Here is a 13,800-nt window from a genome sequence, read left to right as displayed (position 1 = left end):
CTCTCTCTGATGCTCATACCACTCTTTCCTCCTCCCTCTCCCTGCCAACATTAGTTCTTTATGCTCTTTTACAGCAGTGGATATATGTTGCTTTGCTCTCACCACTATGCTCTCTTCCACACTTGGTCACTGGTACCTGTTCTTGTGTTTGAATCAGTGACAAAGACATGGGGGGAGAGGAGGAGCCTTGGGGGCTTGGTCCTCCCCATTTTGGGTTTAGGCCCCCTCCAGAACTGCAGCCCTCCAGTTGTAGGGGTGCACAGGAGGGGGCAATGAATTCCTCCATCTTCCCCTTCTACATACATACTTTTGCTGGTGGGGATGCTGAGGTTCTGCCTGCCAAATAAATAAAGTGCCCAAGCTGTTATCTACCTCCTCGTGCTGCTTTCTTAATGCAGAAGTCAGTAGCAGCTGAAGGCATGCCACAAACTTCTGCATTACGGATTTGACTGGCTGAACCTCAGCATCCCCAGCAGCAAAAATATGCTTAGCATGCTTGAATGGATGGGAGAGAGGAGGAGGAAGGAATGCATTGCCCCTCCAGTTCACCCCAAGGCACCTCCAAAATTGAAGGGCTGGCTATGCTCCTGGTTTAAACTTGTGATGGTGCCAATGGCTATGAAGAAAACAGAGAACAGCAGTGACCCTCTCGCCAATGTGAAGGATGAGCCAGTGAGTCAGGCTTTTAGTGCCCTGAGCTACTGCTTCATGTGGCTCATGCCTTAAGCTGGTCTTGCATGTTTTTGAGGACTGTAGACTGATAGAGCAAATAGCAATACAGGGATGGGCATATACCATAATACATAATGCTCTGTGTTGGGAGAGAAAGAAGTCATGTACACATGTAGATATCCACTGATAATACAGTAACCTAGTTTGTGAAATAATGCTGTCTAGGAAAGGCTGCACCCACAACACTTCACCTGTGCACTTCAGGTAAAAGAATTTGTGAAGTACTGACTATAGTGGCATAATGAGGGTGAGAGGTGCCCCTCCCCTCACTCTTCTCCCCCCTCGCCCCTATATGCTCCTTCCCCCCCACTATCATGCGCGCGTGCCACTTCCCTTCCCCCGTACCTCTGTAACATTCCTGGTGCAAGCAGCAACCCCCAACTTGCTGTCGCGCCTGCGTGGGCTCTTCCTATGACATCACTTCCTAGGTGACATCAGAAGAAGAGATGACACAGGCATGACAGCAGGTTAGGGATTGCTGCTTAGTGCTAGGAACGTTACAGAGGTACAGAGAAAGGAAGCAGCACGCAGCAGTGGGGGGGGGGAGAAGGAGCAGGACGGAGGTGCCGCGCCCCTATCAAGATGGCATCTGAGATGGATCGCCCCCCTGCACCTCCTTACTAAGCCACTGAATAAATATACAAATGAGTAAGAATTTAGATTTTTTTTATACTCTTATGACTACTCAACTTCCAGACTTTTCTCTCTCCTTCTAGCTTTCAGTTTCCCACTATCAAGTACCATAAAATGTCTTAGGTCCAATAAACAACTTTTTCCAGAGTCTGTGAAGTGTACCACTTAAAGGTAATCTAACCACCAACTTCTAGCATGTGATGTTCTTAAGCAGCAGCATCTCTAAGCCTCTCCAAGGAAGATGAATATATGAATCCTAACTTTGCCACTTCCCTCTGTATAACCTTAAGCAAGGCAGCCCTTTATTTTCCCATCTGAGTATAACTTCTCAACCCAATGTCCTTATTGTAAAGTGAAGATCCACCCCATAGATAGGAGTTGGAGAAAGATTTGGGGGTTTACACACTTGAACCTTCACAGTACTATACCTATACAGTATTTATGGATTTAATTCCACATATACTAATTTTCACCAAAATAAAACATATGATTGTGATAATGTGGCAAACAGTATATTTATCACAAACTGAAATCCCTAACTTCTCTATTTCAGGGACCTCATACAAAAGTTCCTATACCTCCTAGGACACCTCTTGGTGCCTGTCCTCCAATGATTCTGTAGCTATATGGGATATTTTCTCTTCTCCTCTCTGAACCAGGTTGGGATCAATTTCTCTGCTCTCTTGTGCAACAACTTTTTATTTTTTTCTATTTGGGATTTAAGTCATGGCTTTTCAATAGTCATTCTAGGTAAACTAGATATTTCACTACCACTGGAGAGTTTACAATCTAAGGGCCCTTTTTACAAAGCAGCAGTAGCAAGTCTCTCATGGCAAATGCACCAAAGCCCCTAGGAATTGAATGGGCTTTGGTCCATTCGCCACAGGAGAATTGCTACTGCAGCTTTGTAAAAGGAGCCCTAAGTTTGTACATATAAGACAGTTGAAAGTTAAGTGGCTTACCCAAGTTCACAAGAAGCATTTGTGAGATTTGAATCCAGGTTTCACAAGTTCTCAGAAAGAAAACAGGAAGTGATATCAGTGAGGGTAAGGCATGGCAGAGGGAAGCCTATGGGGCCAGCACAGGCAGTGGATGCATACAGCTGCCCATGCCTGTTCAGGTGATGAAGTACACCGGGAAGGAGGATGTTTAGAGACAGGGAGGAGGTTGCTGGACTATGGGCCGGTGAGTGGAGCAAATGCTGGATCCAGATGTGGGAGAGAGGGGAGAAAGGCAGCCACTACCGACTTCTTTTGGGTGGGTCGGAACCCACGCAGGTTCACCAGTAGCTATGCTTAAGGGCTTACCTGCTAATCCTGTGCTAATCGGTTATGCACTAATGCAGATGTGCTGATTAGTATAGAAATACCTACTTTCTGCTCCCAGATATGCCTCCTCTGCATAAAAATTATTATTTTGCAGTGCATTGTTTGCATGTGCAAATTGCAAAATTACCATGGGATCCCTCAGTGTTTTCCGTGATGAGCCCTTTTAACTTGCGATAAGCACGTGCTAGTGTTTACCACAGCTTAGTAAAGGAGCTTTATATAAATCACATACCTTTCTTGGTTCCAAATGGTGTCCTATAGTGCCCTTGTCTGGCACCTTAATGATAACTAGTTCAAACATCATCACTTCAGTTACACTCATATATTACTGCCCTCCTCAGCCACAGATGCCAATATTTCAAAATGATTGGGGATTCCAAATTCAATATGAATTACCCTTCCCTGGCCCAATTAATGAGCTTGCTCAATATTAAATAAATATAGGGGGTGTTCAGCACCTACAAAGCTGCCTCTTGTATCCTCAGCACTTAATTCTTTCAGATACCTTATAAACTCATCTATTTTTTCTTACAGTATGAGAACAAGTTCTTGATGATCCAAAATGAGAATGGGGAAGGAAAAGAGAACCTAACATACACTGCCTTTTACTCACCATAAGTAGATCTTGTATTTTTTGCTGATGATTCTTCTGTCCTTTCTGGACAAGTCTGACACATAAAGGAATGTCTAAAATAAAAGGGGATGAATTTTGAACACATTGCACTCTTCACATTAAAGGCCAGAGCTTTACAGTTGGCTCTACAGAATGGATTCTCACAGCACACATTAAAACTCATCACTATAAATACATAATCCATTTTGTCCTAGTCATCTTAATAGGGGGGGGGCTCTGTATAACCAAGTTACTCATCTACAGAAGGTGTTCTTTGTAGAGTGTAGGATGCAGTTCTCATCAGGGCAGGATTAATTATTCGAGAGCCTCTAGGCCCTGCCCTGCCCCTTTTATTTACCTGTTTTCTTATTCACTTATTTATTTCCACTTGTATTACTTTTTTGTTTTATTTTAAAATTTTTAAAAAATCCTTCAAAGATTACCATACTAGTGCCAATGTACAGTTTTAGTTCTATTTTATTGGACTAATACATTTTAAAATTAGCTTTCAGAGGTCAAAACCTCTTTCCTTAGGTATCCTGTCCTGACCTGAGGAAGGAGAATTTGGTCTCTGAAAGTTAGTCAAAAATGTATTAAAATTAGTCCAATAAAACAATCACTGTATTTCCATTTTCTATTTATAAACATTTATCAATACAGCTACAATACTACTTTACCCAGGAGGGACCCTAAGCCCTCCTGCTGAAAGGCGAATCCCCAAACCACATCACCCCCACCCCCCCGAACCGTCAGAAGGGATCCCAAGCCCTCCTACCGAAGATGACGGCGGCCCTCCCAGCCCCCCCCCCCCCAACTGAACTTTAACGTTGGTTGGCTGACCGGCTGGGTTACTGGCTGGCAGGCCCGCCATCCTCAGAATGTACCATTGTAGAATGCACCTGGGAGGGGCCTAGGGCCTGATTGGCCCAGTCGCCTAAGGCCCCGCCCACAGGAGGGGCCTTAGGCAACTGGGTCAATTCCAATTGGCCCAGTTGCCTAAGGCCCCTCCTATGGGCGGGGGCCTTAGGCACATAGGCCATTCATGACCTAAGCACTGGGACGGAGCAAGCCTGCCCTTCCAAGGATGGCGGGCCTGCCGAACGGATGGAATAGAGACCCATCCAGCCAGCCAACTTTAAAGGTCATTGGGGGAGTCCGGGGGGGAAGTCACTTTCTTCGGCAGGAAAGCTTGGAATCCTTCCAGCCGGTTCTGGGAGGGGGAGTGGTGGGGTTCGCCTTCTGGCAGGAGGCCTTGAGATCCCTCCTGCCAGTTCAGGGGGATTCACCTTCTGGCAGGAGGGCTTGAGCTCCCTCCTGCTGGTTCAGGGAGGGATGTTCGGGGGGTTATTCGGGAGGGGTACACCTCGGCAGGAGAGCTTGGGATCCCTCCTGCCAGTATTCAAGGAGGGGGTGCGCTGCGTCTTCGGCAGGAGAGATTAGGTATCTCTCCTGCTGGTATTGGGTTTGTTGGGGGGGTGCTGGCAGCAGAGATTGGGCATCTCTCCTGCCAGTTCGTAGAAGTTCGGGGGGATCACGATTGCGGCAGGAGAAATTAGGCTTCTCTCCTGCTGCGATCATTGCGGTGGGGGGTGGGCAGGTTGCCAGGACTGCTGAGCTGATCGTGGCAGCCGTGATCAGCCCAGCGGCCCCTATTCGGAACTTATACCTATTTTGACTTGGTCTAAGTCAAAACATATAAGTTCCGACTGGGCAACCTTGTTAAACTTTTGGTTATACTTGCTGCATGACTAAGTCTAGTTTGGCCCACCTCCCACCCTCTCCCCTTCTCCAAAAACACCTCTTTTTGTTCTAGGCGTTCAGAGGCAGAGGAAAGGCCTAAGCTGGTTTTAGATATGTCTAAAACCAGCTTTGGTTATTGGCACTTGGATGATCTGTCTTTTTGATCGTCCAAGTACTGATTTAGGCCACTTTTTGGATTTTGGGGATTTTTTTATTATGAGCCCCATAACCTCTTTAAGTCTTTCCTAATACGAGAGGAGTTCCATCCCCTTTATCATCTTGGTCACCCTTCTTTGAAACTTTTCTAATTCCCTATCTTTTTTTTAGCAACTAGAATTGAATGCAATACTCAAGGTGAGGTTGTACCATGGAGCGATACAGAGGCATTGTAACATTCTTGTTTACCAACCCTTTTCTAATAATTCCTAGCATCTTGTTTGCTTTTTGGCCACCGTTGCCAAACATTGGATGGAAGATTTCAGCATATTGTCTACAATGACACCCAGATCTTTTTCTTGGGTGCTGACCCCAAAGGTGGACCCTAGCATCTGGTAACTATGATTTGGGTTATTTTTCCAATGTGCACATTAAATTTCATGTAAAAAAAATGTCTTGAAGGAAAACTTTGGGGAGGCATCTGACCACCTCTGTGGAAACATGAAGACTGAGGCAGTCTCCAAGTAAAGTGGCAGGTGGAAAGTGATGCATGTACAAGATGGATTTTTCACGAATTACTAGATACATTTAAACTGGAGAAGCTTTCCCAGCTGAACCCTGTCAGTGATGTCATCCATCTATGAGGCTTGCTATTCTGCTTGTCCTTGCAGAAAAAGCACAGTTACTTACCGTAACAGGTGTTATCCAGGGACATCAGGCAGATATTCTTGACTGATGGGTGACGGCACCGACGGAGCCCCGGTACGGACAATTTTAGAGTGATTGCACTCTAAGAACTTGGAAAGTTCTAGTAGGCCGCACCGCGCACGCGCGAGTGCCTTCCCGCCCAACGGAGGCGCGCGGTCCCCAGTTAGGATAAGCCAGCTAAGAAGCCAACCCGGGGAGGTGGGTGGGACGCAAGAATATCTGCCTGCTGTCCCTGGATAACACCTGTTACGGTAAGTAACTGTGCTTTATCCCAGGACAAGCAGGCAGCATATTCTTGACTGATGGGTGACCTCCAAGCTAACAAAAAGAGGGATGGAGGGAAGGTTGGCCATTAGGAAAACAAATTTTGTAAAACAGATTGGCCGAAGTGTCCATCCCGTCTGGAGAAAACATCCAGACAATAGTGAGATGTAAAAGTATGAACTGAGGATCAAGTAGCAGCTTTGCAGATTTCCTCAATAGGAGTGGAACGGAGGAAAGCTACAGATGCTGCTATAGCCCGAACTTTATGGGCTATGACAGAACCTTCCAGTGTCAGTCCGGACTGAGCATAACAGAATGAAATGCACGCTGCCAGCCAATTAGACTACGTACGTTTAGAAACAGGACGTCCCAATTTATTCGGATCAAAGGACAGAAAGAGTTGGGGAGCTGATCTGTGGGGTTTCGTACGCTCTAGATAGTAAGCTAGAGCCCTCTTACAGTCCAAAGTATGCAGAGCCTGTTCACCAGAATGAGAGTGAGGTTTCGGAAAGAAGACAGGCAGAACAATGGATTGGTTGAGATGGAATTCAGAGACAACCTTAGGGAGAAACTTTGGATGTGTACGCAGAACCACCTTGTCATGATGAAAGACCGTAAAAGGTGGATCTGCAACTAGTGTATGTAGCTCACTGACCCTCCTGGCAGAGGTAAGAGCAATAAGGAAAAGTACTTTCCAAGTGAGAAACTTGAAAGGAGTGGTAGCCAAAGGTTCAAATGAAGGCTTCATTAACGCGGAAAGAACCACATTGATGAGATCCCAGATTACAGGAGGGGCTTTAAGAGGTGGTTTCACATTGAAAATACCCTGCATGAACCTGGACACCAAGGGATGAGCTGAGAGAAGTTTTCCATGAACCGGCTCATGAAAAGCAGCAATAGCACTGAGGTGGACTCTGATGGAAGTAGACTTAAGGCCAGAGTCAGACAAAGAAAGCAGATAATCCAACAATGTCTCCACTGCCAGGGAAGTGGGATCAAGATGATGAAGAAGACACCAGGAAGAAAATCGTGTCCACTTCTGATGGTAACATTGCAGAGTGGCTGGTTTCCTGGAGGCATCTAGAATGGAACGAACGGGCTGAGACAAAAGAGTATCATGAGAAGTCAGCCCGAGAGATACCAAGCTGTCAGGTGCAGAGACTGGAGGTTGGGATGTAGAAGGGTCTCCTGATGCTGTGTAAGCAGAGAAGGAAACAGTGGAAGAAGAAAAGGTTCCCTGGAACTGAGTTGAAGTAGAAGGGAGAACCAATGTTGCCTGGGCCACCTCGGAGCAATCAGAATCATGGTGGCTCGTTCCCTCTTGAGCTTGAATAAGGTTCTCAACATGAGAGGCAGAGGAGGGAAAGCGTACAGGAACAGATTGGACCAGTCGAGGAGAAATGCATCCGCTGCCAAACGGTGAGGAGAGTAGAGTCTGGAGCAAAAAAGGGGCAGCTGGTGATTGTGAGGAGCTGTAAAAAGGTCTATCTGAGGAGTGCCCCATTGAGCGAAGATGGACTGTAGAGTGAAAGGATCGAGTGCCCACTCGTGAGGCTGGAGAATTCTGCTGAGCTTGTCCGCTAAGGAATTCTGTTCTCCCTGAATGTAGATAGCTTTCAGGAATAGATGGTGATCTATGGCCCAAGTCCAGATCTTCTGGGCTTCCTGGCACAAGAGGCGAGAGCCTGTCCCACCCTGTTTGTTGATGTAGTACATCGCAACTTGATTGTCTGTGCACAGCAGGAGGACTTGAGGAAAGAGAAGATGTTGGAAGGCCTTGAGTGCATAAAACATCGCTCTGAGTTCCAGGAAATTGATGTGATGCTTCATTTCCTGAGTTGTCCAAAGACCTTGAGTTTGGAACTCGTTCAAATGAGCTCCCCAGGCGTAAGGGGAGGCATCGGTGGTGATGATAAGTTGATGAGGAGGTAGATGGAAGAGAAGACCTCTGGAGAGATTTGAGGATATCAACCACCATTGTAGAGACTGACGAAGAGATGATGTCACAGATATGTGACGTGAGCAAGGATCCAACGCTTGGGACCACTGGGTAGCTAGGGTCCATTGAGGAGTGCGCAGGTGAAGACGTGCGAAGGGTGTGAAATGAACTGTGGAGGCCATGTGACCCAAGAGTATCATCATTTGCTTGGCAGAGATGGAACGTTGTGGAAGCACCTGCTGACATAGAGATTGAAGCGTTTGAAGACGGTTGGATGGCAGGAACGCTCTCATGAGGACTGTGTCCAAGACGGCTCCGATGAATTGAAGTCTCTGAGTGGGGATGAGATGAGATTTGGGTAGATTGATCTCGAACCCCAGAAGCTGTAGAAACAGGACGGTGTGGTTGGTGGCTAGGAGTACTGTCTGAGATGAATTGGCCTTGATTAACCAGTCGTCCAGGTAAGGAAAGACCTGAAGGTGGTGAGAGCGTAGAAAGGCAGCCACCACAATCAGACATTTGGTGAATACTCTTGGAGAGAAGGCAAGACCGAAGGGCAGCACCTTGTATTGGTAATGACAACAATTGATCATGAAGCGTAGGTACTGTCTGGAGGCCAGATTGACCGGTATATGAGTGTATGCTTCTTTGAGATCGAGGGAACATAGCCAGTCGCCTTAATTGAGAAGAGGGTAAAGAGTGGCCAGAGAAAGCATTCTGAATTTCTCTTTGACCAAGCATTTGTTGAGATCGCGAAGATCTAGGATGGGTCTGAAATCTCCTGTCTTTTTGGGGACTAGAAAATAACGGGAGTAGAATCCTTGCCCCTTTTGATCTAGAGGAACTTCCTCTATGGCGTTCAGAAGGAGGAGGGATTGAACCTCTTGAAGAAGGAGGGAAGACTGAGGAGTGTTCAAAGCAGACTCTTTTGGTAGACCTTGGGCAGGAAGAGTCTGAAAGTTGAGAGAGTAGCCGTGGCGGATGATGTTGAGGACCCACTGGTCCGAGGTGATGGTTTCCCAACGGCTTATGAAATGAGTAAGGCGTCCTCCTATAGGCAGCGGAAGATGGGCAGATGGAGGGATACTGGCTATGTCCTGGAGAACCAAGTCAAAAGGGTTGTGAAGGTTTTTGTGGAGGAGGAGGCTTCACCTGTTGTTGCTGCTGTGCAGGTCTAGTGTTTTGCCTTTGTTGTTGCCTCTGACGCCTGGGTTGTTGAGCTGCCGGTGGCAAAGGACGAGCCACAAATCGACGCTGGTAGGCCGATTGCTGACGAAAAGGTCTGGTAGGTGGGGTCTTCTTTTTCATTTTGAGGAGAGTATCCCACCTAGTTTCATGAGCCGAAAGCTTTTGAGTAGTGGAGTCCATGGATTCTCCAAACAGCTCATCCCCCAGGCAAGGTGCATTAGCCAGTCGATCCTGATGATTGACATCAAGTTCTGACACTCTGAGCCATGCCAGTCGGCGCATGGCCACCAACATAGCTGTGGCCCGAGAGGTCAGCTCAAAGGTGTCATAGATCGACCTGACCATGAACTTTCGAAGTTGTAAGAGCGATGAAGAAGTTTGGCGAAAGGCAGATTTTTTACGGTCAGGGAGGTACTTCTCAAAAGCAGTCAGATTTTGTATGAGATGCTTGAGATAGAATGAGAAGTGGAAAGCGTAATTCCCTGACCTGTTGGCTAACATCGCATTCTGGTACAACCTCTTGCCAAATTTGTCCATGGCTTTACCTTCTCTGCCAGGAGGGACTGAGGCGTATACACTAGCTCCCGTGGATTTCTTTAGAGTGGATTCCACTAATAGAGACTCATGTGGGAGCTGTGGTTTGTCAAACCCAGGAATCGGGATGACTTTATATAAGGAGTCTAACTTGCGGGGGGCTCCAGGGATGGTCAAAGGTGTCTTTAAATTCTTGTAAAACGTCTCTCTCAAGATGTCATGGAGAGGTAATTTGAGATATTCCCTTGGAGGTTGGTCAAAATCCAGTGCATCAAGAAAAGCTTTGGATTTCTTTGACTCAGCCTCCAAGGGAATAGAGAGAGAGTCACACATCTCTTTTAAAAAAGATGAGAAAGAGGTTACATCTGGTTTAGAGGATGGGTCTAAAGCAGAAGGATCCTCATCACCAGATGAACATTCCCCTTCAGAGAGAAGAGGGTCCTCTGAGTCACCCCACAGATCAGGATCCCGAACCTGAAAACTGCGGTCTCGAGATTCCGGTGTGGAGGGTTCCAGGTGTCGGGATTTGCGTGCCGACTTACCTGACCTCATAGACACGGTACCGGGAGACATTAAGGGCTGCATCGGTGCCGAAGTCTGAACAGCCTGGTGTTGAGCTCTCGGTTCCGGTGCGAGGACTGGCATGGAGACCGAAGAAGCAGAATGTACCGGTACCGACAAAGTGGATGCCGAAAGAAGGGGCTGCTCCACTGTCGGAACCGGTGGCTCAGACCAGACCGGGACCAGAAGGCTCGGTGCCAGAAGTGCAGGAAGGAGTTGTTGCAACTGTTCCTTAAGCTGCACCTGCAGGACAGCGGCGATCCGTTCGTCCAGCGAAGGCACCGGTACCGCCTTTTTCTTCTGCGGTACCTGCGGTGCCGCTCTACGCCCCGAGGATGAGGAACCCGAGGTTGAGGGGCTCACCTCTATTGGGGCGGAGCGCTTCCGTGGGCGCCTTGAGGTCGGCAGGACTGGGCTCGCTGCTACTGAGACCGGAGGACGCTCCAACGGGGAAGGCTTCTTAGCCGGCTTACCTGAGGGATGTGACGCCGACGCGGTATCGCGCGGTGTCGACGAGGTGGGTGCCGACTGAGACGGGGCCGATGTCGGTGCCGGTGCCGCAGAGTCAGACATCTTGGCACCAAACAATAATTGCTGCTGGATCTGCCGATTTTTCAGAGTTCTCTTTTTTAAAGTCGCACAGCGGGTGCAGATAGACGCTCGATGGTCAGGACCAAGACACTGTAGACACCAGTTGTGCGGGTCAGTGAGTGAAATTGGTCGTGCACACCACTGGCACTTCTTAAACCCGGGTTGAGGGGGCATGAAGGTAAAAACAGCTTCTGCCAAATCGAAGGCCGAGGCCTCGATGGTGGCAACAGGCCCCGCCGGGGCGAAATTGAAAGAAGTGGAAAAAAAAAAACAAAGTTTTTTTTTTTTTTTTTAAAGAAAATAAAAGAAAAGAAAATGAAGGAAACAAGATTTCCTTAAGGGTTTACGAGAGCGGGAAGGCGATATGAAAAAAATCTTCAACAGCCGTTGAAAGAAACGCGTCTTCTTAGCTCCGCGGAAACTAAGAAACTGGGGACCGCGCGCCTCTGTCGGGCGGGAAGGCACTCGCGCGTGCGCGGTGCGGCCTACTAGAACTTTCCAAGTTCTTAGAGTGCAATCACTCTAAAATTGTCCGTACCGGGGCTCCGTCAGTGCCGTCACCCATCAGTGAAGAATATGCTGCCTGCTTGTCCTGGGATAAACTCATTTATTAATTATCAAGCACATCACCATCAGGTTCGTTTCTTCCTAGTTTGCTGCCTGACATTAGTCTAGCTGCTTGGCTCACTTGTATAATACAGAAAAATAAGGTGCTAGAAAGCAACCTTTTTTGATCCCAACAGTTAGATATAGGTACATTATTTCATGTGGTCTAACTATCCAAATGCGCAAATGTTCTAGCTGGTTGTTTGGAGAAAAATTTCCACTGTATTTTATTTAGACACTTCCTTGACATACTATATTGTTTTGAAGTCCCCAGGCTTCTCTCAGCCACTCTCCAAAGAGGATTCTTGACTTTTAATTGTCGCTAGTGTTATGTTTACTTGTGGTTAACTGGAAAAATAGTATGCTTTTGAATGTTAATCACTGGTGGAATGCCATATGTTCACTTCACAGTGGTGGCAGAGAAAGATAAACAGGTAGCTAAATGCCAAAGATGAAGAAAAAGCTCAGATCAATATATATCTGGTGACATAAGTATAAATATTCAGGTGTATTTAAGTACAGTGCAAGATTTTTGGTCTATGAGGGTCATTTCATAAATAATGCACACTATTTTTTTTTTTTTTTTTTTAATTTACATGTTTTATTTTTTTTCAAGTATTTCTTTACAATCCTTCAATATAGTCTCCCTGCTTTGCAATGACTGAGTCCCAACGTCCGGGAAGCTTCATTATTCCATATAAGACACTGTTTTTGTTCAGTTGCCGAATGACTCGGGTAACGGCGGAAGAAAGCTCTTCCAGAGATGCAAAACGATATCCACACATAGGTTGTTTCAACTTTGGAAAAAGGTCGAAGTCTGGTGGACTCATGTCTGGACTGTAGGGAGCATGAGGTAACACCTCCCAGCCGTATTCGCATAGTTTTTCAATGATGACAATCCCTATGTGCGGGTGAGCATTGTCGTGAAGAATGAGTGGCCCAGCCAAGCGCAACTGAGGTCGGGTTTTGTGCATTTTTCTGCACATTTTTTGCAAAAAAAGTCATGATAATACACTGCTGTGACATTTCTTCCACTTGGAACTTTGTCTGTGATGATGATGCCTTTATGATCATAAGCAAAAATCATCATTTGTTTAACTTTTGATTGAGCTCGTTGAAATTTTTTTGGTCGTGGGGAAGATGGAGCTCTCCACTCGTTGGACTGTGATTTTAGCTCCAGCTGGAGGTGTTACCTCATGCTCCCTACAGTCCAGACATGAGTTCAGACTTTGATCTTTTTCCAAAGTTGAAACAACCTATGCGTGGACATCGTTTTGCCTCTCTGGAAGAGCTTTCTTCCGCCGTTACCCGAGCCATTCGGCAACTGAACAAAAACAGTTGTCTTGGATGGAATAATGAAGCTTCCCAGACGTTGGGACTCAGTCATTGCAAAGCAGGGAGACTATATTGAAGGATTGTAAAGAAATACTTGAAACCCCCCCCCCCAAAAAATATATAAATTAAAAACAATAGTGTGCATTATTTATGAAATAACTCTTATTGTTTATTTCTTCAAAACTGAATAAAGAAATTAGTACATAAAAAAGGAACACACACAAGATGTTGACACAGCTGGCTCTGATTATTTGTGATTGCCTCTGGGAAAAGGTGACTAAAGTGAGGAATCCAAACTGTAGAAAATGGCCAAGTTTTCAGTTCATGATTACATAAAGAGTCTGCAAAGTCTGAACTTCTGTAACTTTTTAAATTTTTGCCACATAAGAGGATGGTACTTAGATTGTTGTATTACAATTTATTTGCTCCAACAGTATTCAGTACAACACCATTTTTTGATTCTGGTGACTTTAGTCACCTTTTCCCAGAGATGGTCACATTTATTTAATTTTAAAAAATCTCTCTCACACCTCTTTAATGGTAGCTCAAAGTACATTACTTTCAAGTTCAGTAGGTATTTTTCTGCTCCTAGAAAGCTTACAAACTAGTTTTATACTTGAAGCAATGAAGAGCAAAGTGACTTCTCTTGGGCCATATGAAGTGTTAACAGGATTTCAGTCCTTGCTCCCCTAATTCTTAGCTTGCTACATTTCACTATTTAATGCTTTATGTTTGGTCTGGCAGTTTCCTCCTGCTGCTTTAGACTTTCAACTCACTTGGTACTGGGCTATGGTGTCAAGGAGTTTTTCTTTGCAATCACCCAAGAGAGAGAGTGGGGAAACAGGTTCCTTAATATATACCCCCTTCCTTCT

General features: G+C 46.1%; 1 protein-coding gene across 1 annotated transcript in view; it reads right to left on the bottom strand.

Moving 5' to 3' along the window:
- SIDT1 (SID1 transmembrane family member 1) overlaps positions 1 to 13,800 on the bottom strand; it is a 262,081-nt gene that overhangs the window by 76,413 nt on the left and 171,868 nt on the right. Inside the window, exon 13 of the mRNA XM_033940160.1 lies at positions 3,307 to 3,380. Within this exon, the coding sequence (XP_033796051.1) occupies positions 3,307 to 3,380 (74 nt within the window). The remainder of the gene's footprint in view (positions 1 to 3,306; positions 3,381 to 13,800) is intronic.

The sequence above is a fragment of the Geotrypetes seraphini genome, chromosome 4 (genome assembly GCF_902459505.1).
Source record: "Geotrypetes seraphini chromosome 4, aGeoSer1.1, whole genome shotgun sequence".
NCBI lineage: Eukaryota > Metazoa > Chordata > Amphibia > Gymnophiona > Dermophiidae > Geotrypetes > Geotrypetes seraphini.
Note: the sequence above shows the minus strand (reverse complement) of the source record. Positions and strands in the feature narration are given on the sequence as shown.